The sequence below is a fragment of the Cinclus cinclus genome, chromosome 25 (genome assembly GCF_963662255.1).
Source record: "Cinclus cinclus chromosome 25, bCinCin1.1, whole genome shotgun sequence".
In the NCBI taxonomy this organism is placed as follows: Eukaryota; Metazoa; Chordata; class Aves; order Passeriformes; family Cinclidae; genus Cinclus; species Cinclus cinclus.
This window is the reverse complement of record NC_085070.1, coordinates 5329457-5355861: the sequence shown is the minus strand read 5'-3', so window position 1 is coordinate 5355861 and position 26405 is coordinate 5329457. Positions and strand designations below refer to the sequence as shown.

The 26405-nt window shown below is 52.6% G+C and overlaps 1 protein-coding gene across 1 annotated transcript in view; it reads right to left on the bottom strand.

Annotated features, from left to right (window-relative positions):
* The window catches only part of NECTIN1 (nectin cell adhesion molecule 1), an 89222-nt gene that overhangs the window by 44505 nt on the left and 18312 nt on the right, over positions 1 to 26405 (bottom strand). The window contains exons 2-4 of the mRNA XM_062508743.1: positions 3328 to 3678; positions 2277 to 2579; positions 1698 to 1815 (exon numbers count right to left, since the gene is read on the bottom strand). Of these exons, the coding sequence (XP_062364727.1) occupies positions 1698 to 1815; positions 2277 to 2579; positions 3328 to 3678 (772 nt within the window). The remainder of the gene's footprint in view (positions 1 to 1697; positions 1816 to 2276; positions 2580 to 3327; positions 3679 to 26405) is intronic.

Here is a 26405-nt window from a genome sequence, read left to right as displayed (position 1 = left end):
CACCAAAGTTCTGGGGCTGTGCTTGCCCTCGGGCAGGTGCAGAAGCTGGAGAATCCCCATTAATGCAGGCAGGAAAGGGATACAACCTGATCCTGTTTTACCCCAATTTCCTGCCCATTTAACTCTCCTGATCAGCCAGTGTTAATTTTAACTCCAGGACAGCACTGTTGATTTAGAGCCCTGCCCCTGTCAGAACAGTCAGGTAAGTGTGGAACTGGAATAATGCAAAAGTAAACCCAGAGATACGGAAAATAAATGAACAAAGGCAGATGAAAAAATTAAAAATAAAAAATAAAGCCCCTGTGTGTTAGGAAAAGACACACATGGCCTGGTTATTCTTAATTACTGAAGCAAAGTAAAGTAATTACTTCTCTTAGGCAATTAAAAATTACTCAAGTAATTCCTTCCCCTCCTCCCAACCCAAATGTGCACATATTGTCAGCAATTTGTAAGAAACAAAAGGGAATAACGGGGGTATAATTAGGATTGTAAAGAAGTGCCTAGATGCATGTATTTTGCATGTCTACATATACACACATGTACAGAAAACACAGTTTTTCCAGCTGCATCAAGCCAATGATCCCAAAGCTGATGGAAAAACACCTTAACCGTGGTCCTATAGAGCCCTGAACCTACAAAAACAGAAGTGTGGTGTGGGATCTCCAGGAGGCTGCTGCCTCCTCTGACTGCTGCTCATCCCCATCCGAATGGGAGGAGAGGAAAAGCACTGCTGGGGTTTACATTCCAGGCAGGAGCAAAAACAGAGCAGCCCCCAGGAAGGGGAGGAGGCACAGGAAGAGCCTCAAGTGGCATTTCTTCTGCCTTGGGTGCATTTCTGCCTCTGAGGCTTTCCTGGAAAGGTTGTGAGGAACCCAGAGAGTCCCTTGGAGTTTAAGTCAGACTGACAGAACCAACAGATGGAAGAGAGCTGGGGATGGAGAACTAGGAAAAAAAGGCAAGAAAAACAATCCTCTTCAGACTTTCACTTTGAGCAGTTTGATCTGGAAAGTGGAATGAGAGAGAATGTGCTCCTTGCAAAGCCATGTTGAGAGCCTCTCTCCTGATGACAAATGCCAGCTGAAAAGAAGAAAGGATCCATTTGATCTTCCTCTTTTAAAGCTACATGAGTGCTTACAGAGAAGAAAGAGCAGCAGAGAACCACATCAGGTTGTATCAATTCCCACCTGACTGCCCAGACACCCCTCACTCACTTTTCAAGTCCCTTTTCCAAAAGCTGGAAACCTGAGGACAAGGAATTGTTGCTGTTTAATCTCAGTCACGTGAGGGGCTGCTGGAGATGATTCCGGGGAAAGGCTGCTCACACACAGACAATTTCTGTGTTATTTGTGCCCCTTCAAAGCAGGGAAATCCTGGGTTCTTTCCCAGCTCTGCTACTGAGGCACTTGGTGGTGCTGGGCATATGAATCACCTTGTCACATCCCAGCTGCCTCACGTCACCAGGGCAGAATATTATCCCAGTGAGGTGAGAACAGGAAGCTTTCCCTGGATATTGAGGCTGTGCTGTGCTGGCAGCCACCTTCAGCACAGGCACGGGCTGTACCTTGGAGTGACACCTGTAACACTGATGGGACTGGGCCCTGGGTGACCAGAGGGTGACTGAGGTGTCTGCAGAGACTCCTTGTCCCTGTTGGGAGGTGACATTTGCTGCTGGCAGCAGAGGCTCTGGGGACACTTACAGCTTCCACTCGTAGGTGTGAGCTGGGGGGTTGGCGTCAGATTTGCAGATCAGCTTCACATCCTTGCGGTTCAGGTACCAGTTGCCATCAAAGCCCTCAATGGTGACTTCTGGCTCATCTGCAGGGGTGGGGACAAAGGGAGGAGAGCAGGAGAGAGGAAAGGAAAGGGGAGGAAGTGAAATGGGAAAAGATGAGGGAACACAGGTGGGAAAAGGAGAGACATTAAAAGGAGAGGAAAGGGTTGTGAGAAAGGGGAGAAGATGAAATAGGAAGAAATGAGGGGGCAGGAGTGGGAGAAGGAGAGAGAACACAAGGAGGGAAAGGTGATGGGACAAGGCATGTGAGGGAGTGCAAAAGAGAGAGAAGGGGAGCAAAAGGAGCACGGCAGAGAAGGAAGGTAAGGAAAAGAGAAAACCCACGATTATTCCAAAGGATCCTTTCAGCTTTCACTCTCAAAAGCAAGACCGCAGCCCCTCCACCAGCCCGACAGCTCCCCCCACAAACCCCTCCGTTCCCAGAGCCTCTCCCCCAGCCAGCCCAGAGCAAGGAGCCCTCCCAGCTGTGCCCAGGCCCCCTTACACTGCACGTTGAGGGTGATGCTGTCGGTGAACCTCTCCAGCTGGTAGTTGACCACGCACACGAGCTGCTGCCGGTGCGCCTCGCGGCTCGGCACCAGCCGGTACCGGCTGATCACCGTCACGGTGCCGTTGCTGTTCCGGATCTCCTGGAACTCCGCTTCCCCTTTCAGCTTCGTTTCCCAGGTGACGGTGCTGGGGGGTTTCCCGTTGGAGGAGGTGCAGGTGGCTACCAAGATCTTTTCTGTCCTGCCAGATTTGGCGATTAGTGGCCTCTTGGTGCCCTCCATCCAATTGGTGGGCTTGGCTGCAGGGATTGCAGAGAGGAGGAGGAGAAAAGGGTGCGAAGAGATGGTTAGAGAAGCAATGCTGGTCTGTTTGCTACATCCCAAGAGCCATCTAACACCACTGAGGTGTGCAGAGCTTGTGCAGAGTCTGCAGCTGTGCAAATTGCCAGCAATAATTCCCATGTAATAATTGCTTTATGGCAGTGCCTATGCACCTTGCACCATCTACCTGCATCATTTATGGGTAACAGTAGTGGAGGTGCCCTAAATGCACAGATATATGGAAGTCAATCCTTTCCTCCCAGAGGTTTTCATCCCTGTGTTAGAAGGGAACTGAAATCGGAGAGAAAACGACTCATGCAGACCTTGGGTGAAGTCTGTTCACTCACAGCCCTGAGCCCCAGGGAACAGCTCTGCTTGAGTTTAGGATCAATCTGTTGTTTCTTCTCTCTGGACAGCCCCCAGCTCATTAAAACTCATCACTCCCACAGGGACCTGGTCACTGTTACTGCACCTGCATTGGGAGTGTAGGTGGAGGGGAAAGGGAAACTTGAGACCTGGAAGGAAGAAGAGGTGTGACAGCTCAGCTGTCTCAGAACCTCCTGCTCTGTTCTCCCTGCTCTTCACCTCTTCCCAGACAACTTAAAAATCCATCCCAGGTACAACGGACACCCCAAATTTGCCCTGAGCTCCCAGGATGTGAATCTGAGGTTCCTCCAGCTCTGTTGGACTGGAGGTTCACCCTACAGAGCCTGCCCAGAGCCTTACCCAGCACGGTGAGGTTCAGCTGCCCTTCCCGGTTGCCGGTCGGGAAAGTGGCAAACTCACAGATGTAAACCCCCTCATCCTCCAGCTCCAGCCGGGACAGCTGGATGGTGCCATCCTTGAAGGAAGGGTTCCGGAAAATCACCCGCTCCTTGTAGGGGGACAGGATGGACACGCCCATGGCGGGGTTGTAGATGGCCACATTCTGCTTGCTGCCGTTGGTGGCCTTCTGCCACGTCACCTGCGTGATCTTCACATTGGGCAGCGGGTTGGTGAAGCTGCAGTGCAGCACCACGTCCGTGCCGATGAACCCCGAGACGGAGTCATTGACCAAGACAGTCTGAGCTTGCAGCCCTGCAATGAAAAGGCAACACGTGAATATTTGGGTGCTTCCCAAAAGCAGTGTGGTTGTTGGGCATCAGGCTCAGGAGTTCCTCTATTTATTCCATTTGTTGTTTCTTATTGGCATGGCTGATACAAGAGTAATTTGTGGCTACAAGCACCTTCTGCATCCACCTTCAGCTTCATTCTTGGTCATAAACACCTTCCTCCCACTATGACCAGCCCAGCCTAGGGCTCATCATCATCATCATCATCATCATCATCATCACCCAAAGACACAAGGATGGATCAGTAACACCTTCCTCCCACTATGGCCAGCCCAGCCTAGGGCTCATCATCATCATCATCATCATCATCATCATCATCATCATCATCATCACCCAAAGACACAAGGATGGATCAGTAACACCTTCCTCCCACTATGGCCAGCCCAGCCTAGGGCTCATCATCATCATCATCACCCAAAGGCATAACTATGGATCAATAACACCTTCACCCTTTTGTCTTCAGCTCCTGATGACACTGAATCAGTTCTGGTAAATATGCAGGGCATGTGTGTCTGCAGGCATGTGAAAGCCCTGATGTTTATCAGCACAGCACATCCCAACATATGCTAACACACACTCAGACATCCATTTAATCCCATTGGAGCTGCAGCAGTAATTAAAGGATCTGCAAAGACAGCCCTCATTTCAGGGCAGCAATAATTCCCATATGAGAAAGGCTTTAAGGCCTCTACACCTTGTATGATCTCCCTGTATCATCCAGATCGTTTCTGTGGACTTTTTATAACCCCAGGAGTGGCTGAATTTAGGAACCTTACACCTTGATTCTGTGGCAGGTGCTCATGAAAAGTGGGAGCTGCAGTTCATGACAGCTCTTCTGTCTCAGTTGATTCCTCTGCTGACAGATGGAGAAAAATATCTCCCACCACAGTGACCCTGAAATTCATCTTTGCTGCCACTATGTCTTTTCCTAATCTGTGTGTTTAGAGATAATGCTCTGGTAATTACACAGCCAGTATTTGTATGATAAATACAATAGAGAGGCAAGGTGGTAAGAACGAGAAAAGCAGGTTTTGCTCCCTGCTTCTGGGAGAATCTGCAATTGGATGGATTCTGGGAGCCAGGGAGGAAAGGAAAGAAAGGGATAATAAAAAAAAAGAAAGATGCACAGAGAGTGAGAAACGTGAAAGAGTGATGGAACAGAGAGAGGGGCTGGGGAAAGAAAAATGCACAACAAGACAAACAAGACAGCACCTCCTAACAGAAATGTCACCCTACTCTGTTCTTCCAGGGATGAATGGCTCCCTGTCCAAGGCTAAAATGAACTCCTCAGTGCTGGTCCCCGTGGCAGATGTGCCCTGGGACTTCTCCAAGAGTCTCCTTCCTGCAGTTTCACACATACACAAGTGCAGGCAAACAGAACTCTCCTCTACCCACCCACACTCCACGTTTCCCCCTTGCTCCCTGCCTGCTGTTCCCAACCTTATCCCAATCCCCACACCTCACCCACACCTCTTCTTTCTCCCTTCTCCTTCCTGTGACCCTGAGGACAAGCCCCAACAACCCAGCCCGGCCACGAGACGCCACCAGCTGACCACAGCCATCAGCAGTTCTCACTGAAACTTGGCCTCCAGAGCTTTGTGTGAACTTGCCCCCTGCTCCCTGAGCCAAGCCCCACACCCCAGCACTGCTGTTGGATGCTCAGGAATGTTTTCCAGAGCTTCTTTCAGCCACAGCAAAGCGCTGGTGCCCTCATGTGCCTGCCACACGAAGCCACCGCATCCTCTGGGGCTGGCAGGGTTCCCTTCCCCTCCAGCACAGCCAGGGCCATTCCCCCCACAGTTTTCCCTTCGCAAAACAGAGGGTAGGGATGTCCCCACTCTGGGAAAGCCACATCTGGACCATGTTTCCCCTCTGGAGAAGGATGCCCCAGCAGCAGGACACTGAAGGACTTTAGTGCCACCAGTGCCCACAACATCCCACCTGACAAAACGAGGGCACAGGCTGGGTTTAGATGAGGTCACGCTGGGATCTCTGAGAAAAATGGGTGGACAGGGGAGGGGGAGACGTCTCCAGCATGCTGTGCAGCATATGCTGCTCCTTCCACCCCGGAGGTGAGCGAGCCTCTTGCAGCATTGCCCACACCCGCCGAGGTGAGGAACAGCTTTGCCAAGCAGTCTGGCTTGGAAGGCTCCAGAGCCTCCCAGAGCGTGTGGGAGCTTGCTGAGGAGCACTTCAATCACGTAGCCAGGGCCTTGGGAAGGGCCCAGCCTGGTGGGTGTGCTCCGCTCTCCCTCCTTCTCCCAGGGCTGGGGGAGTCATCAGCGCCTCTTGCTCCAAGGGCTCGTGCCCCCAGCAGCCATGCCGAGGGTTGGGGTGCTGGCTCTGCTCCCCACAAGAGCTGGCTGTGCTCCCCCTGACTCCCCGTGGGATCCCTTTGAACCAGAATTCCCACCCCAGCAAAGCTGAACACCAACGCAGAGAGGCGCGGCTGTTCCGCGGCTCCTCGCGGTGCCCGGCAGCAGCAGAGGAACCAAACTGCAGACAGGAGAGGGTGGAAGGCCACCAGCTCCTCCTCAGAGTCACCCCTGCAGGGCTGGCATTCCCTCGTGGCAGAGCACTGCCAGGCTGAAGGCTGCCACTGATGGGCAACCAAGATGTGCCCCTCAAATGAAAATAAAATCAATCAAGCTACAGCTGTTCCAGCAGGGAATGGGATGGATGGCACAGAGGAGGTCAGTCCAGTCCCTCACTCCATCCATCATTACTGTGCCCTTCCTTTATGCTGTGATTTCCCTGCAGATTAATGAACCGACCCTTTTAAAAATCAAGTTATTTATCTTGACCTTGAGCAGCAGCAACAATTCCCAGTTCTACCTTCCCCCTGGCATGGGATCCATGCATCATTACAGCTGGGCTTGGACATAAACTGGAGAAAAAGTGGATTTTGGAGCTGATAAACCTGATCCTGGACCTGGAATGGTCCTGCAGAACCCTCCTGTGCCCAGGTGTAAAGAACCAGACTTCTGGTCAGGGAAAAAGCTGGTGCCAGTTGAGTGAGGACAGCTTGCCAACAGCCAAATGCTGCCAAAGCTGGGATTCAGGCCCTTACACGCAGCAGCTTTGACAAAAACACATTCCAAACTTTCTCGAGGCTCCAGGGGAAAAAGGGAAAGAAAAAAAAAAAACAATCAACACCCGGCAGAAGAAATAACAAAACAAAACAAACAAAAAAATACCCTGAAAAACCCCAAACACAGCACGGAAATCGCGTTTCCTTTCCAGGTGACTGAACAACTCTTTTGTAAGACAGGAAAAACTTTTTCTGTTCCACTCCTCCAAGCCTTAAATCAGGAAAATAACGCACCCACTTCTGCTCCAGGAGCACTCACACCTCAGTGCAGCGATGAGGAAGGGGGACAGATGGAGCAATGGGGTTTGGAAAGTTGCTGGATCAGCTTCCCATCCTAAATCAGAAGCCAGAGGGCAAACTTGGCTGCTGCCACGCTCTGGGGAGCGCTTGTTTGCAAGGTGACTGAGCTGGGCTGGCGAGCCTTCCCTCGCCCCGTTACACACTCAATAATTCATCAGGGCAAATGCATAGATAATTGATGGCAATGAGCACGCACGGCCGGCAGAGGAGGAGAAAATAAAATCACTAATCAGCCTCTGGAGAGGTTTGAACATATTCAGCTGGATGTGTTGTGTGTGTGTGTGTGTGTGTGTGTGTGTGAAGTGCTGGGATTCACCGCGTTTCTCCTTTGCTGAACGACCCGTGTGGTTGGTAGGGCAGGGAAAAAGCTTGGGATGAATCCTGCTGTTTTCACACCCCAGATCTCCCAGTGCCCACCAATCCATGCTGACACCTCCCAGGGGCAGCTAGCACCCCAGCAAGGATTAGCTGGATAGGTTGCAGCTTGCCCATTTGCGTTTTATTCATTAGTTTTGTGGTGTTATTTTTTGTCAGGGACCAAGAAGGGCCCAGCCATGTGCCAAAGACTTGTTGGTGCCAAGAGCTCATTAGTGCAGACCTCGGAGATCCTCCTCCTCCACCTTGGTCTCTGAAGTGGTTTGTGTTGATGCCTTTCCCCACGATCCCAACCCCAGATATTCACCAAGGCCTCGGGGGCACCGTGCACAGCTCGGGGTGCCCGGGGGCACAGGGGCTGGGAGGGAAGGCCTGCACTCCCTGGTGTCAGGGGCAGAGCAGAGGTGGCAGTTCTTGTGGCTCTTGGACCTGAGAACCCTTTCTCCTAGAAGCCCAGGAGGTGCTGTTCCCACACTTGCAAACCAGGTGCTTGCTCCCCCGTACAGAAAGCTCTAGAAGTGATCTCCAGGCTCTGGGGGAGCTCTGTCACAACCTCACTCAATGCCTCTTTGTTAAGAGCCATGTGAAATCCACTCTGCTTTGCACAACCTTGCCTCTGCTGAGCCTCTCACCAGTTTCTCTCCCTCCTGTTCCCTGATACTCATCTTCCCCCAAGGGCACTGAAACAGCCCTTGGCAGGAGTGTGATGAGCCACCCTTTGGTGTGGCAATATCATGACTGATGCAGATGTCACAGGGATCGCTCCTGACAGCCTTAGTCACAGCAGCTGTGATCTTACAGAAGGACAAATCAGCACCTCGCACTTCAACCTGCAAAAAATCCCACAAAAAGCACCTAATTTTGTGATAGCACCGTGGCCATGGGCAGTGATGTCCCATCCGTGGTCCCATATCTCTCACGGACACTGCAAATTTACCATGAAGGTAAAGTGGGATGGAACAAGAGCCCAAAACCTTCCACTTGGTGGCACTTAAAAATTTCTCTCCTGGTGTTTCTGAACTCATCTTTCCAAAGAAAACGAGGTCTGAAACACAACTGTTGTGGGGCAGAGCCTCCGACAGCCCAAAGGAACATCCCAGGTATGCCAGGCAGGGTGGGAAACACAGGAAAGAAGATCCTAAATCCCAGCAGGGGAATTTCAGGTGGCAAGAAGCAAAGGTGTGAGGTGGCACTTGGCCAAGAGGTTGGGGTTAGTGCCTCTGCTCTTGCCAGGGAGGCTTTGCATTGATTGCCAGGTATTTAAATCAGGATTGTGCTGCTCTTCCAAGAGCACAGGGCCTGCCTCACCCTGCTGGGAGCTCATTGCAATGAAGGAGTGGGGTCTGGTGAGTCAGTGGGCTCCAGTGAGTCACCCCCAGGCCCTTCCTGTGGCAGCAGACTTTCACTGGAGGTCTCTCTGTCATCCACTGATTCACTCCTGCAGAGCTCCAGCACCACAGGGATTGTAAAACTTGAGTTTCCAATGCAAGGGGAGGGGGAGCCTTGGAAGATGAGAGAGATGTGGCAAGATTATAGCTCCAGGTGACATGGCTGCACATGAAAGGCCTGAGATAACACTGGGATGGGGTGGGGGCACCCCAAGAGAGAAACTGCACGCCCAGGCTTCCCTTCCCCCTTCCCAGTGGGAGCTGGGGGAGATTTATGGGAGCTGTCGGGAAATGGCAGCGTTGTACAATGGCCCGCCTGGCCCCCAGCCAAAGGAATCCTTCCCAGACAAGAAAGGACTGGGCTGGGCTTTGGCTTGCAAATGGGAAACACGGGGCCCTCTCCTCGAGGTCACTGGTTCAGACCCAGATCCAGCCCATGGCAGCAGAGCAGAGATGATTTTATCCCAGGACCAGTCAATGGCTTGTATTGAGCGAGGTCTCCAGTCAGGCCATCATTGGCTGCCTTTGGGGTTAAAGCCTTCTCCTGCCTGTGCAGGACTTCCTCTTTGGATAAATGGAGCACAAAGCAGCCTCAGGAGCCCCTTGAATGAAAGCTCTTCCCCAAAGGGCCTGATCCATGGATGCTCCAGTTACTCCCCGTTACACTTTGGGAAATCTGGTCACCGAGCCACCACGGGGACTCACACACAGGCCCCAAGCAAGAGCAAGGCCATGCTTTTCCCAGTGCTCCTCGTAGAAAGAGATGAAAGAAAAGAGGCCAGGGTAGGATGGATCATAGACTGAAGAGACAGAGATGACCACCAGTCTAGACCATGAGTTTTTCAACTTTGCAAACATCCCCAGGTGCATCCAGCCAGGAAAAGGGCTGCAAAGCAGAGGAGTGGGATGGGAACAGCAGCCTGCCTCCGTTCCCAGCTCTCCCTCCCTGCCGTTCCTTCCCTGGCTTTCTCACAGCTGCTTTGCTTCACCCCCCAAGTCACGGGGAGGGGAACATGCCCCATGGCAAAAGCAGGGAGGCTGGCAGAGCAGGGATCCTGCAGAAAGAGCTGACACAGCACTGGGAAAGGCCTTCCTGCAATAAAGCTCGGCTTGGAAAGCCCATGCTCAGCAACAAAGCACAAAGGCTCCCGTCCTGTCCCGTCCCCGCCGCGCAGCGCCCGGCCCGCCCCAGCTGCACGCAGCTAATGCTGGCACCCAGCTGCCAGCTCCCACACACCTGAGCACACACCTGGCTGCCCTGTGCCCCTGCCTGCTGTGCCCCACTGCTGGGCACTTGGCCCATTTTCCCCTCTCCTTTTAGGTTGGAAGTGACTCCAGCTCATTCCTCAGTTCTTTTCCCACTGAGTGTCTTTGCTCCTGCCTGGTTTCCCGACTCCAATCTCCTTTCTCCTGCCATTTCCACGTCACATCTTCTCTCCCCACTGCCTGTCTTCAGGATTGCCTCTCCAGCTGGTCAGTGCTTGTGCCTTGCTTTGTTTTGCCCTCCTTCCATTGCAGCCTTAAAAATCTTCCCATCCCTCTTGTGTGTCTCCACCATCACCACCACACCCCAGCCCACTCGCTCGCCTCTTCTCATCCCCAGCCACTGCTCCACCTGTGGATGCGTCCAGGATGACAATTCTGCACTAGGAAAAGCAGGCAGCTGGCCAGGCGAAGACAAAGAACCAAAAAAATCCAAGACTCCCCTCTGAAGTCATCTCATTGCCTGCCAGAAGGTAAAAACCGAAGTCTTTTTGCTTACCAATTCTAACCTGTAAGCAAAAGAAAGGGGACCACAAGCAGAGCCAATGCTTATTTGGTGGTTGGGTGGGGAAGAAAAGCTGGAAAATCAAGTGTGGAGGAAGGGAAAGAAGCTGGAGCTTTGAGAAGAGGGAAGCTAATTAAGCTGAGACTGTCCTGAGACCTTATCTCGATGGGCTGAGTCCCCAAATGCACACGAGTGTTTTCTCTGCTCTGCCTCTTTCTTGGACTTCCTTGTTGCCTTGGATGTTGTTCAAGGAGTTCTGGTCCAGTGCTAAATCTCCTCTCTATTGGAGCTCTCCAGGTGCTAAGGAGGAGGGATTTAATGAGGAGCTGTGAAGAGGGGATGAAGATAGTAACCCATGGAGAGCCTCATTTCCGAAACCAAGGAACTCGAGGCTGAAGAGATTCAGTAAAAACAAAAATAAACTTCATGGCGCAGAAAAATGAGAGAACACCAGATCCTTCCTTCCCTCGCTGGTCTGTGGGCTCGGAGCTGGAGCAGGAAATGGGGCAGCTCAGGGCTGGAGCAGGGAATGATTCACTCGCCTCCACAATGGGAACGGGACAAAGCCGAAACTCTGCTGACTCAGGCGCGACTCCAGAGCCAGGGTTAATAACTGGCAGCCTCCTCTGGCTGGCCCCATCAGCCAATTCCCTCCGTCCTCACTCAAACCGAGCCTCTTTCATCACCAGAGATGCCCGGTCACAGGAAATTATCAAACATCCAAACGCTGGTCTTCTGTCCAAAGCGTGGTGAAAAATTCATCCCTGCCAAACCACGCTGGTGCTGGCCAGCCCTGTAATTTTCATGGAGAAGATCAAAACTCCGACTTTTCTATAGCTGAAATGCATGTTTAACAGTCACAGCTTTCTGCCTGTGGTTTTGCTTTCCCCCCATTATCTCTCAGGATATAACATATTGCTGATATCTCACTATCTCCTAAAGTTAAAAAGAAATGTTTCCTCCTCTCCCGAGCAGGAATGCCACGCTCTGTTCTTCTGTAATTTGTTTCGAAAGATGGAAACAAGCAAGTTTTTTAGTTTTTTTTTTTGTTGTTGTTTTTTTTTTTTTTTTTTGGAACCAGGAGAATGTGATATATATTCTGGTGGCTGACAAGTAGGGAAAAGCTTTGCAAACAAGACAAATGCAAACATGGCACCAACAGATGCAATGGACAGAACCCTTCGCTGGCTCCCTGCCTGTGATTTCTCTTTTAATGTGTTTTTATCTTGCCCTAGAGATATCTCTGCAGGGAAGTGGGAAAGGTTCAGACCTCCCAACTTTCTCTGGGTTGTTTAAGGATTTCTGCCTGTGAACAACAGCCCAGAAAGAACAGTGAGTACAAATAGCCCCAAATGCAGTGCTCTGCTTGATTTCCAGCCTGCTGCTGCTCAGCTTTCTTATCACCAAGACCCCGTGCAAGGAATTTCTACAAATTTCACTTCTTCCCGAGTTTTAAGAACTCCACAGAGTTCAGACACAGCTCCTGCCGGGGCCCCATCTGCAGGAATCACTCTGCATATTTATGGAAAAAAGCTTTGCACCTTCAAAAGGCTTTTCAAACAGCAACTAATTAATCCTCCAACACCCTGAGAGGCAGGAAAGCGTTATTACCCCTGCTTTCAGGGGTGGGGAAATCAGAGGTGCTGAATGACAAAGAGATGTGCCCAAGGCCACCCAGGCAAGCACCGGCAATCTCACCTGGTTGGAGGCGGGGATGTGCAGAGGATGGTGGCAATTCTCACCTGAGGAAGCAGGGATGGAGGCATTGGTGGGGAGCCCCACAGCCCCACCCACCACTCATGCAAATGGCAAAGTCACCCTCATTTCCATGGCTGAGGAAACCGAGGGAGATGAAGTGGAAAATCCATTTAATAGGCAGAGCATGGAAAACTAAACATTTCCTAGTCAAGAGCTCCACTAAAGGTTCCCAAAATGTGGCTCACGTTTATTCCAACCATGAGTTAACTGCTTGCAACCAAATCTCTTGAGATTTTGTGCTAAGGACACGCCAGAAATAAGGAGAGACTTTGAGGTTGGGGGGGGGGGGGTGGGGTGGGGAATATCCCATTCACCCAAAAGCCAGCCTCACATTTCTGAAATATTCCACATTCTGAAAAAGAGTGAGGTTAGATAGATTTTAGGAAGAAATTCTTTACTCTGAGAGACTGGCACAGGTCGCCCAGAGAAGCTGTGGCAGCCCCATCCCTGGAAGTGGCCAAGGGTGGGTTGGATAGGGCTTGGAGCAACCTGGGATCATGAAAAGTGTCCCTGCCCATGGCAGGGGGTGAACTGGGACGATTCTGTGACCCTGTGCTGGGTGGAGATGCAGCTCTCACATCCATTAAGGTCCCAACCTCCATCCAGGCTGTCTGGGAATGATTGCTGGGCTTAGAGGGGCCTGCAAGAGCCAGAACTGTAAACAAGGGACAAGACCACCCATTAAAGGCAGGCTGAGCATGGCAAGGGGGGAGGAAAGCAGGGAGGGAGGGTCAGAGACCTCCCAGCACGGGTCACGCTCCCTGCCCCATCCTTTGGGGTGCCTGGGCTTTGCTTTCCTGGGAGACCAACACAGGCACAGCCACTCTTCCCTGTCCAGAAAGGTGAGAGCTGTCAGCAAGGGCTCAGAGAGACCAGGACAGAGGGCAAGGCAGGAGGAGCAGGGAATTCCGCAGATAAAAAGATGATTTATCCTGCTGAGAGGAGCTCACAAACTCCCATTTCCCCTTGGACACCTTTCAGTGGGAGCATTACTCCTTCTGCTGAGTTAACTGGGGACTTAAGACTCCAAAGTTGTATCTGCTTAGTGATTGTAATGCAATGAGGGACAAAGGAGAACTTCCAGGAAGAGAAATTAAAGATTTCTCCATGCCTGATTATCCCATCCTCCAACAAGGTGGTTTTGTGCTTCCAGGTAGCCCCAGGGAAGAGCTGGGCTGTGCTAGGACACTTAGGGGAATTTGATGACAAATGTGCCTCAGGAGGGGGAGTGACACCAGTGCTGAGAGCCTCAGTGCCCAGGGACAAAGGTGTCCCTTCAAGCACAACCCTCTACCCTGGGCTGCTTTTGGGGGCCTCTGTCACTTTTATCCCACATCTGCCTGAGCAGGAAGGTTGGGATCCCAACATCTCTGACAGGCGTGAATCCCTGTGGCAGGCTGGAATCTGTGGAAAACACACATTTGCCCTAAAACTGCTCCCGGAGTCTTGATTCACCAGAGACAAGCCAGGACCAAAAATCAATCAGCTCCCCATGGAGATCCATGAACAGGCAGCAGGATGGAGCAAGCCAAGGGCCAGCACCCCATTCCCAGCCTCGTGCTGGGGTTCTCAGGGTTAAACAGCTCAGCTGGCCTTAATTGACAGATTTTATTGACTTTCATGGTGATTTCATTGACTTTTGTTCAACTACATCAGCAGCAGGCTCCCCAGTTTCCTTCTCAGCCACGTGCAGAAGGGTGAGGATGCCAGATGGATTTTCCTGTGCCACTGGGGAGAGCTCCAGGGAGTCATCCTGGTTTCCCAAAGACCAGGAGGCCAGCTGCTCTCAGGGAACTCCTGTGTGCTTTGTCCCAGCTCAGACTGGATGCTGCCACAAAAATGGAAAGCATGCTATGAAAAAATAACCGGAGCTGGTGGAAAATTTTCCAGCACAGCATATTTTTCTGATGGAAAGTGTCACTTAGCCCAAGCCAAAACCATATAGTGGAACGTGCTGATTTTGGTGAAACTGGATTTAGGGGGGAGAAAAAAAAAAAAGAGAGAGAGAGGAAAAAATGCCCTTTTGATAAGTTTGATTTTTTTTTTTTCTTGAGGCCTCTCATTTCTTTTAAATGGCATTATGGTAAAACACTGACCAGGAGTGCAGCCAGGATGGGATGCTTTGCTTGCCGTGGAATGAGGACATTTTGGATGAAGGCAGGCCAAAGTTTTCTTTTGAAATTTCCTTTTCTGTGGAAGTTTTCAAATGACAGCCACAAAGCAGAAGGAGAACTCCCTCTGAAACGCCCCAAATCCCCACTCTGCCAGCCCATCCTGCCTTAGTCATCCCCAGAGCTGACCTTTCCAACAGCTCTCACCCCCAAACACAAATCACCTCCCTGTGTCTCTCCCCATCACACAGCCCACTCCAGGCTCTGATCCATCTGGATTCATCCTCTGCTGGGTCTCATCCCACCCTGTCCCTGGGTTAGGAGTTTTTTGAGGGGCTTGGGCCAGCCCCCCAAGCTGTGTGGGACTCGCAGCCCTGCTCCAGCACCTCTCCCTCTGGATTCTCTGTCTATTCCTCCTTCCTGACAGACGGATTTGCTCCCACCCTGCACCTGCCTGGTGTGCCCACCTCCTCCTCCTCCGTCTGCTGCTTGTGCCTTTCCACTCTCTAACAACTTCAGGGGAGGCTGGCTGAGAGAACTCCTGTTCTTTTCAGATTTTGGGGGCAAAAAAGAGGGAGAGAGAGGGAGAGAACACAAACAGACTATTACATTTTTTAGCAGACGTGACAATATGGACACAGTTCCTCCAGAACATTGTGCATATTTTAAGACAAACTTTACCCCAAAAATGTCAGCCAGTTCTCCTGGTGGGAGGAAGAATGAAGGAAAGAAAGGGTCCTCCAGGTTTCCAGCCAGAACTTTTATCTTGGGAAAGCTGGAAACTCCCAAGCACCTTCCCCAACACAGCACACTGCTTGCCTGCTGCCACCCCCGAGGATGGATGCTCCAAAATACCACATTTCTCACAGGAGCAGTTCTGTCCTCCATCAGGGGAGTGCCCAGGACGGGGAAATGGCTCTGGGAACAAAACACAGGAGGCAGAAGCAGGGAGGCCTGGAGAGGAGATGGGCTGAGCTTTGCCAAGAGAGGCTGTGGACTCTCCATCCCTGGAAGTGACCAAGGTGAGGTTAGGATTTAGAAGAAGCTGTCCTTGCCCATGGCAGGTTGAGGAATTAAATGGTTTTTGAGGTCCCTTCCAACCCGAAGCATGCTGTGACTCCATGCCTCGACCTCCCATGCCAGAACAATCACCCAGGCGAGGAGGAACTGTGCAGAAAGAGACAAAAGCTCCTCCAGAGGAGGATGGGACCAGCCTGGCTGCGGCTCCCCTTGGTGCTCCAGCACCTCTGGACGTGGCAGCTGGGCTGGGATTGCTCCCAGGCTGCACAGCAGCTCCAGTGTCACTCGTCTGCCATCCCTGCTTGAGCTAAGAACTGCTCAGAACCATCTTTACTTGTTGCTTAGGGACCAGAGTGACAGAGAGAACACAGCTGGATGCTTGGCTACCTAAGGAGATGGATGGGAAGTTATAAATAGCAAATGGCAAGAGGAAAGAGGACAGAAAGTCCCATTTCCAATTTGGTAAAAAACTGACCAGAATAGTAGTGGAGGAAGACTTCCAGAAATAAGCACACGGATATTAAATGAATGGAAAATGAATTAAAAGAGAAGACAGGGAAAAGAGACTAAAAGGAGATTCTGAACCTGTTGGAACAGTAATTGTCCCATCCTGGAAAAAGAGTTTATGTCACCTGTGTGCCACAAATCGTTACTGGAGGTAACTTCAGAGTGACAAGAGGCAGTGGAGAAGGAAGATAAGTCTGTAGATAAATGACATTAACCCCTGTTAGTGCAGAGCTTAGTGAGTTCAAAGGCTCAGTCTGCAGTGAAGGGTGGAGGTTTCAGGGACTGTGTCTGGCGTGTCTGCAGAAACTCTGAGAGAAGGCAGTAAATAAAACACAACTTTCTTCCAGGCTTGAGTTCCCCCTGTTTGTGATGCTGTCACAACACCAGGGCTGTGACAGCTACGGGAAACTCAGCAGATCAAGAAGGGGAAGAGGAGATCACGTGTGCCAAGGTGGGTTCTGCATCTGAGGTCATCCCGTGCCCTGACCCACAGGGACGGAGCAGAGCACAGAGCATGAGAAGGATGTGCCCCAGAGGAAAAGGAAGAGCCCTCATTTAGGGGAGAGACACACCTTCCTCAGGAGAGATCCCATCAGAGAGAAACAACAGCCCTGAAAAGGAAAATAACAGGTTCTGCTCAGGGTGAGCTGAGAGGGAGCCCAGTGTGATCCCCAGGGCTCTTCCCAGCCCTGTGGGCTATCCAGGCTCAACAAACACTCAGACAAGGACTGGGATATTTTGCTGTGGATGCCCCCAAGCCAAGGACTCAGACAGGGAAGCAACACAAAGCCCAAGAGGAAAAGGAAGAGGAAGTTTACTGCTGTCCTCAGAAAAGGCAGCGTGGCCTTTTCCTCTCAGAGCTTCCACATCCCTTGGGAAAGCACAAGAACTCATCTGCAAGTCTGCACAGAGCCCTTTGGGAGTCAGAACCTCGGGCCTGACAACTCAGTGGCAAAGTGTGAATCCAAAGTAATTGCACTGTTTGCTCTGGGAATACCCCAGATACACTTGGCATAACAGAGAAACACTCAGAATTCTCTCCTTGTAGGATCTACAAACCCCCTGTTCTTTCACATCCCTAGGATTTTCTCTTCTCCCATGCCTTCTTTCTTTCCATTGCCCTGATTTTAGAAAAAAGGCATTTGAGTTTCTGCCTTCACTCGCTGCCTGTGTAATGAAACCTTTTCATCCTCCAAACCTGCCTTGCAGAGGGGGGTTCTCCAGAGCAGACAGTGAGGGCAGGGTCCCCTGGGCATAAAGACAAACGATCTGCAGGCAGCTGCTGGGACTGCAGGGTTAAGCCATTTTAATTACCTGCAAGCAGAGCACCAGCCCAGGAATGGCCAATGTGCAAAGCAAGCCCTGCCATCCCAGGGGGCTGGGATGTCTCACCAGGCTCCTGCTGATCCTCTGCTAGATTAAATTCTTGGGTGAGAACTGCCTTACAGTTTTATGGCAGTGGGGATAACTTCCCTGCACCCATGCTTGGGTTGGGGCAATGCCTGTGATCCCAGAGCTGTGCCACTGCAAACCTCCCACCTGGATGACATCACTGAGAAATCCAAGGAACTTCAGCAGGGTTTGAAGTTGCTTCTTTTCCATTCCTAACACAGCAGAGAGGCAGATCGCTCATCTCTATCTGTCCCCATCCTACCAAGCCCTTCCCAACTCCCAGCAGTTCCCCGTGGTCCCCTCATATCCCTACATCTTCCTCAGGTGCCCACAGCAAACCCAAGGGAAGGAAAATGGTGTTTGGGAGTGTTTATATGTGGGCAGAGGGAAGGGAAGGATCAGCTCTTTCCCAAGGGACTCAGATGGGAGCCAGGGCTGAGCAGCAGCTCTTCCCAAGCAGGCACAGCCATTTGGGTCACCCTGGCTTTGTGTGAAGGCATCTGAGGCTATGGCGGGGCTCCTTCCCACCAGCAATTGTGCTGTCAAAAACTCCAGCACGTGCCTAGCTCCCCTCTGCCTCCTTCCCAAGCACTCACGGGGCAGCTCAAGCTGATCCAGATGTCCCCTCCCAGCTGGCAGTGGCTCTGCTGCACAGCCCTCAGTTCCCTGCCTCCATCCCTTCTCCCCCATGCCTGCAGCTCCTGGGAAAGCCACAGCTGGGTCCCACAGGACTCAGGGTCCCCAGTCCTCCCATTCCCCTTGCCCTGGCACAGGGAAAGCCGCACCCTGACCTCTTCCAGCTCCGACTTGCTTTCCCAAATTGGGCTGGTTTTGGGCAGGACGTGCCTGGACCTGCCGCCTCCTCCCCGAGCCTTTGAAGGCAGCCACGTAGGCAGCTGCACCCGCAGACTTTCGTGTGGAAAAGCCACAAATCCCTGAGTCACCTGGCTCCCGCCTGTGCAGGTTCCTGTTCCCTCTCTCGGTGGGACAGGCAGGCTCAGGACAACAGGACTCCCTTCCCAGTAACTCCTGGGAAGGCAGGCTTCTGTGCCAGCTTTGGGAGCAGGATTTTGGACCTCAGGGTGGGAGAAGGGGAGGCTTTTGTGCAGCCTGCTGTGAGAAAGGGGAAGGGGACAAGGGATGGGGATTCCTGGTGCCACAGCAGATAACCAGAGCAGGAGGAGAAGCCCCAAGTCAGGGGGGGCTGGTGTTCTTCAGCCTCAGCAAAGGAATCTGCCTGCTTGGGGGATTCTCTGTGCTCAGCACTGACCCATTTCCCCTTCCCAGAGAGTCCCTCTCAAACCCATTTCCATCCCATTCACCCCCTCTCCTTCTTCCCCCAGTGCTCCCCAGGGAGGGCTGAGGGTGAGCTGGGTGTGGGAAGGAGGCACCTGGCAGGCAGGGCACAGAGCAGGGTGTGTGCCCAGGGAACATCTGGGGGAAGAGGAAACACGTGCTGTATTCCAAGCACACACGGCTCCTTCCAGGGCTCAGAACAAAACACTCCTGGATTTCCGCAGCCCCGGCTCTGAATCCCTCACCAAGGCCATTTTCTCAGCCAAAGGGACAATGGAGACCTGACATAAACAATCCCATAGGATCAGCACATGGATACCCAGCCCGCCCCCACTGCTGCCTCACCTCCCCCTCAGCCGAGCTGAGGCCAGCAAGACACAATGTATAATTAGGTTAATGAGTTAAGCATGGATTTTAATTGGGATTCCCCGATTTACTGGTCTATCTCCTCCTTTTGTTTTACTGCTGGTGCAGGTTCCTAAAAGCTGCCCTTGCTAAAGGCCCTGATATTAGAAAGGTCTTACGGATCTTTAATTGTATTTAATCGTCGAGGTAATTAATGATCCTTGAGCAAAATGGAGATTTCATCTAGAGTAGTTCCAGTCTTGCCCTTCAGCATCTGTTGTGTCTGGGCACAGGAATTCTGCAGGCATGCAGGAGAGGGGTTCACACAGAGCGAGACAAAAGGATGGAAGAGAGAGGAGAGCGGTGGGAAGAGAAAGGGCTGGGGGGAAAGGAGCGCATTTGAAATGGAGAAGGAGCTGAGTGGAAGAGAGGGAAGTGGGGAAAGGGAAACAATGCCATTCCTTCTCCTCACAGACAGGAGCCATTCAATTCCAGAGCCTGGAATGTTGGCTCAGGGGGATGGCTGGCTGTTCCCTGTGTCCCCAAACTGGACAGCCTTGACCAGCACTCAGTGCTCAGACAACTCCCACGAGACAACCACCTGCTCCTGCTGCTCCCCTTCTCCATTCCTTGCTTCCCTCTGGCACCGTTTCACACCCCTTTTTTCTCAGGGAGACATTCCCAAAGTTCAAAACCTTGAGCTGGAACGGGAGAGAGGGGGAGTGATGGGCAGCAAGTCCCAGCACGTCCCCTCTCTCCCAAGCCACAAACCGTGCACCTCCCATCCCTGCTTCCAACCCCTCTGCTTCTCCCAGAGCACAAACAGAGCCTGTCCAACCAGAAACGGGGCTGCCTGCTCCAACTTGCCCCACAAAGGCAGATTTAGTGAGAAACGTCACAGGCAAAGCAGCAGGGACGTGGAATCAGTCCCTGTGTCTTGGGACGTAGCAGAGCTGTCCTGAGCCCAGGGATGTGCGAGCAGGGAGCTGAAGGGGCTGTGCTGGCTTGTTGAGGAATGTCCCCTGGCTCCCAGCCCCAGTGACAAGGGATGGTTCAGCCCAGGAAAAGCACTGCCCTTTCCTCCTCCAGCCCCAGAGAGGCTGAATGCAGGACAGTGGCACAAACTGCACATGAGATGGTGAACCCTGGTAGTGGCGTGGTATTTGGGACTGCACGAGTCCTCCCCAAAGGAAAAATCCAGCTGCCACATCAGATCCACCATTCTCATTCCTATTCTGGCGGGCTCTCTGTGCTAGAGCACGAGTGAAAGGTCCTGGCGTGGTGCTGGAATGAACCTGCTTTTATTCTGTCACTGTAAATGAGCCCCAGCGTGGTCCAGATTGGGCCCAGATAAGCTCTGTGAGTTGGGACTTGCACAGAGGAGCTGTAGGGCTGGGCTGGCATTTCCAACTGTCCACAAACTGAGTTGGGGCAGCCTGGAGCCAGGGTTAAGGGCTGGGAGCAGAGTTGCCCTTCACATCCTGAAAGCCCAGTTTTTCCTGGAAACCTGGGGTTCTGTTACCATGGGAAAGGCACCGTGCAGAGCCAGTCCTGACTGGGAATCTGCCCCTTCCCACTGTGGAACAAGCTGCTTTCCCAGGCAGGTTCCAGCTTGCTTGGGCCATCAGCTTGGTGGATCTCATTTCTGGTGTTTTCTTCTCCTTTACTGCCTCCTTATCTGCCCCAGGGCTTGAGAGAGGGCTGCCTCCTCCTTTAGAGCATTAGCAAACTCTGCCAAGTTTGCCCACTTGGAATATTTCATGCACAAGCCCTTCTTTCTCCCACGCTCCCTCCCCATCCACCTTCCCCATCCCACGTCCGGCTGTGGCTCCTGTGGCAGCTCCTGGTGCCTCCAGGTGCTGGCACAGTTCAGGTGGTGTCCCTGCTCCCTGGGCTTCACCCCTCCAGCCACAGCACCACGGAGCAAATGGCAACACGAGATACAGGGAGAGGCAGAGGAAGGAGTGACACCCAAAAATGAGGGACGTGGAGCGAGCCAGCACAGGGGGGACAGCAGGGGAGGAAGTCACAGGGACAGGCCTTAAAAAGGGGCATTGCAGTGGGGAATAAAGGGCTGGAAGATTGGGAAAGACTGTCTGGGTTTGGTCCTGCTCCCACAAAACCCTCACGCTGGCAGAGCGGGGTCCAGCCTCCCTCTCAAGGCTGATCTCCACAGCCCCTGTTCCTGGGAATGGCTAAGCTGATTGCAACAGCCCTGGAGATCTGCATCAAGCCTCTCCTCCCTCCCAGCACACAAGATCAGGCCGCCTGATTGTGTCATTTATTCCCCCGTAAACAAAGCAGCCAAAGGAGAAACCCAGCCCAGAAATGAGAAACCTTCCTGGAGACACAGCTGGGCCAGGCAGGAGGAGCTCAGGGATGGGGCTCCCTGGTCTGACCTCACTTGTGCTGGAGCTGCCTTGGGCTGGAGGCACAGCAACATCATCTACAGCCAGTGCCCAGGGGGCAAAGACCCCTGGTGGGGCCATCCTGCCCTACAGGACCCCCAAAAAAGCACCTGGAAGAGAACACAGCCAGCCCTTGTGCTTCAGGGCAGGAGCTGATCCTGGCTGGCCACAGCATGGAGGAGCTGCCCCTTCCAGGCATGTTCCCTGCTGTCCATCCTTCCCCGCTGCCATTACCAAGAACTTTCCCCTGGGCTGAACGGCAGGCCCGAGGTCCAAAACCAAAATCTGCAGCAGTGGGGCTCAGATCCTGCTGCCTGCTTGCAGGGGTTGTGTTATATCCCATCAGGGAGTGACTTCCAACAGCTCACACCCTCCTGTGGGGGTGCAGGCTGCTGGACTCCAGGATTCCTGCAGATCCCTTCCAGCTTGGGATATTCTGTGATTCCAGGATTGCTGTGCAGCTTGACTTGGTGAGCAGCAGGAACCCCAGAGGCACTGAGAACTGTCCCAGTGTCAGCAGGCCATTGTGTCCTGCCCTGGAGGAGATGCTGGGCAGTACCAGTATCCACAGAGCTGAAGCATCCTGAGGAGCAGGGGCTGGGCAGTGAAAACCTCAGCCCGTGTCCCAGCTCAGTGCACCACAGCCCCTCCAGTTGTTTTGGAGCTCCCCCCCAGCCAGGGCTGCCCCAAGGGGAACCTGGAGCTGTCCCTGGAGCTGCTCAGCCTGGCTGTGTTGCCTTCTCCTGGGGCTGGAGTGTGAGGCTGTGCCGGAGCTGCTCCCGAGGGTGATTTCCCTCTCGTGTCAAGCAGAGCAGCCAGCAAGGCACCGGCTCCGTGTCTCAGCTCTGCCTTCCCAGGAGGAAGAGGCAGAGTGGAAGGCTCAGAGGCAGCACACAGGCACCTGACTCACACTTCCTATGTCTTTTCCCTTTCTCCCACCCTCCCCACCACCTCTGGCTCTGCCTTTCTGGCACTTCTGCACACAACAGCATCGCTCTGCTGTGCAAGGAGGAGCAGCCTGACAAATTCACAGCAGCAAAATTCAGTGTACAGGGAGCCAGGGGTGTGGGAAGGGGATGGCAGGGGGGACTCACACTGCAGGAACACTTCCCTGTCACCCCTGCCTCGAAAGCTCTGCATTTCACAAACATGAGTGCGAAGGCTGGAAGCACCACAAAAGGAGTTTTTAGCCACAAAACAGCAAAAAGCCCCCACTGTCCTTTCTTGGCACTGCCAGATGGGGAAGGATCAGGCCAAAGCATGCACAGAGATTGTTTGAAAACTCTTGATCCACTGCCTTTGTTTTTTTTACAGGGGTGGAAACAGAGCAAGGGATTGGAGGGAGGCAGAGAAGTCACTGGCCGAATGCACAGCCTATGAAACCTTGCCAAGTCACTGAGAAACCTCTGAACCACTGCTCAAATAGATTTTAAATGGAGTCCCAGGCCTTCCTACACTGAGGGTGATGAAGAATAAAATGAACTGAGAGCTTTTAATGCACACACTGAGGACAAATTACTTTTTAATTGATAATGCCAGGAGCTGGAGCCAGGGGATTCATCAGCATCTTTTGGCACCTCTCAGGAGCGCAGGATTCCACCCAACACTTGTGTTAAATGCCACATTAACAGGAGTGCAAGAGGAGTGCAAGGACTCACTGCAGCTCAAAGAACTCCAGAAGCTGCTGCCAGAATTCATCTCTCAGAGTCGACCTATGGAGAGCAACTCCTGCAGTGCAGACAGCAGCTCCCAGCCAGGTCGTTTGGCTTGGATTGTCCCCTGCAACACCACAGCTGTCCCAGGACTGTCCCCTGCAACACCACAGCTGTCCCAGGACTGTCCCTGCAACACCACAGCTGTCCCAGGACTGTCCCCTGCAACACCACAGCTGTCCCAGGATTGTCCCCTGCAACACAACAGCTGTCCCAGGACTGTCCCCTGCAACACCACAGCTGTCCTAGGACTGTCCCTGCAACACCACAGCTGTCCTAGGACTGTCCCTGCAACACCACAGCTGTCCCAGGACTGTCCCCTGCAACACAACAGCTGTCCCAGGACTGTCCCCTGCAACACCACAGCTGTCCCAGGGCTGCTCTGGGCTCGGTGTTACCTGCAGTGAGCACAGGAGATGATGGTTCAGCTTCAGCCCAGTCATCCCTGTCCTGTCCCAGCCCCAGCTTTGGGAGGCTGGGATGTCCTTGTGCCCTGTCCACACTGGCTGTGTGTTCTGCTCTCCATTCCCCTCAGGAAGCTCTTCCCAGCCTTGCTGTCACAGTTATGTGGCTCCTGGGACCATGTGGGAACCCAGGCAAGGGGATAAATCTTGGAGAGACAGTAATTACTTCTGTCAGATTAATAAATTAATAAATCTCCCATTTATTCTCCAGATTTAATTTTCAACCTTGCATTTTCACTTCCTGTCATGCAAACACACCACGGAAAAATATGGGGAGGCACAAGAGAAGCAAGAAAGGGGAGAAGGAGGCTCCAAGAAACGGCCACCTTCCCCACTGTGAAGCTGCTAAGTACCTCCAAGCCACTGAAATGCCTCCTAAAGTTGCAGAAAGGTGAGAGGAGGAGGAGGAGAAACTCTGCCTGCACAGTGAGCAGCCCCCCTTGATGGAAAAACCCAGCTCACAGTGCAGATACCTTCATCTTGGCTCCCTGTCTGCACTCACTGCAAAGTCAATGAAGAGAAATTCCAATTTCTGCATAAGAAATCTACCTTGGGCTGGTTAAATCTGTAAGTGTCTATTTTTTCCCTTGGACATGAGGGAGTCTGGATGATTTGCTCCATTTTCCCGTTTTGTTTCAAAGCAGGGTCTTGCAGGGAACTCTCTCACTGACCTGGACAAGAGGGAGAGCTCATCCAGAGACTTCCCCAACCACTGCTAAAATCTCTTGTACAGGAAAACTCAGCCTCTGTTTGCTCATGGAGAACCCATTTCAGGAGAGCCTTTTCACTTCAGAAATGACTTCGGAAGTGTTGCTGTCCTTAGTGGGGGTCCTAACCAGGACAAGGGGAACAGACAAGGGGTCTTAACCAGGACAGCCACAAGGGGAACATCAGCTGAGCCTGTTGCCTCCTCCTTGGCACCACTGGTTCTTGCCCAAATTTCTGAGCAGAACTTGTCTTTCCTCTTCTCCCTTTGCAAATCCCCCCTCTGAGGAAGGTGACACCGGCTGTGATCAGATTTCAGACTCATCACTTAAAGATGATGGGTTTTGGCCCAATGCTCAGTCCAGCCTTGGTAAAATGATGCTCGGTCCCACCCCCTCCTGCCCTCTTGGACCACTCTGAGGCAAAGGCAGTGGAAGCCCAGCTGGGTTTGTTGCAGGGGAGGTGGAACTGCAAGGACCTGCCCCTGTTTCCCAGCTCAGCAGAACTCAAGTGGAGCAACCATGTAGAAATAATAGGAAGGGGAGGAAAATTAGGATCCTACTGTGGTCCATCAGGCCTTTTCCATTCCTTTCCCAGTCATACATCCCTGGATGATCCTGGATTCCCTGCCTTGCTTGCAATTTCTTGCTGGCAAACGCACAGGCAGGAGGACAAGAGGCTTCTCGCCAAGAAATAGGTGGTCAGAGCAGGAATATGAGCAGAGCCATTAGAGAAGCCGATAGTATCCACCTCTCCTGCTCAAAGCATTGCCCTCCTGTGCATCCCAGACAGCAGGACGCTCACCTGGGCAGGTGCAGGGCTAAGCCAGCGCTTTTCCTTGTTATTCTGGAGATGCAGGAGGCAAATCCCCCAAGGATGGCCGCAACCCATGGCCACATTCCGGGCACAGAAGGTAAGGACAGAAAAAAAAAAAAAAAAAAAAAAAAAAAAGCCAGAACAAAAGGCAGCAGCGGCTCCCTGCCCCCTCCCTGCAGATGTCACTAATCCGCCCGGGCAGGCAGTGTCACCCTGCGGGGGCACAGCGCTGTCCCCTCCCCAGCGCCCCGCACAAAGGGGGGGTCACTGGGGCCGGGGGCGGCTCATCCCCGCTCCGACGAGAGCAGGAACAAAGCGCCGGGGCCGGGAATTCAGCGCAACCAACAGCATTTCCATGCTAATGAGCGCTCCCGGTTCCATCCTGCCGCCCGTGGCAAATTGGAGCGAAAATCCAGGCTTGAGAGGATGCAACTTTTATGTCCGATGAGCGTCGCTGGGCTCCAACACCAATCCTCTCCCTCGGTTTATTTTTAATTGACTCCTACTAAGCCGGAGTGCATTTTCATCCGTTCCAAATGGAGCAGCTGTTGAAACTGAAAATCAGCAGCAGAAAGTGCGGACGTTTCTATTTTGCGGTGTTCACTCCTCAGCGCTCCATTTCCAAACCTCAGCAGCCTGCCCAGAACAAAGGATGCCTTGGTGCAGAGCATTAACCCTATCCTGAAACCTCCGAATCCCCATCCTTGCAACCCTCACATTCCGCTCTGGAACCCTCACATTCCATCCTGACACGGCTGCATTCTCATCCTGCATCCCTCGTCCCCATCCTGCACTCCTGACCTCCCCATCCTGTACCCCTTTACATCCCCATCCTGCAACCCCTATATCCCAAAACTGCAACCCCTGCATCCCAAACCTGCATCCCTGACCTCCCCATCCTGCATTCCTCCTGCCCCCATCCTGTACCACTCACATCCCCATCCCAAACCTTCTTATATCCCCATCCTGCATCTCTCATATCCCCATTTTGCAAAATCTGTATCCTCATCCTGCATCCCCATCTTCCATTCCTCACATCCTCATCCTTCATTCCTCAAATCCCCACCCTTCAACCCCTTCATCCTTATCCTGCAACCCCCATCTTGCATCCCTTCCATCCTCATCCCTCAAAACCTGCATCCCCAACCTGTATCCTTCACATCTCCATCCTGCAGCGCCAGGTCTCTGGATTATTATCCCTCCCTGGATCCTGCACCAGCAGTGACAATGTTCAGT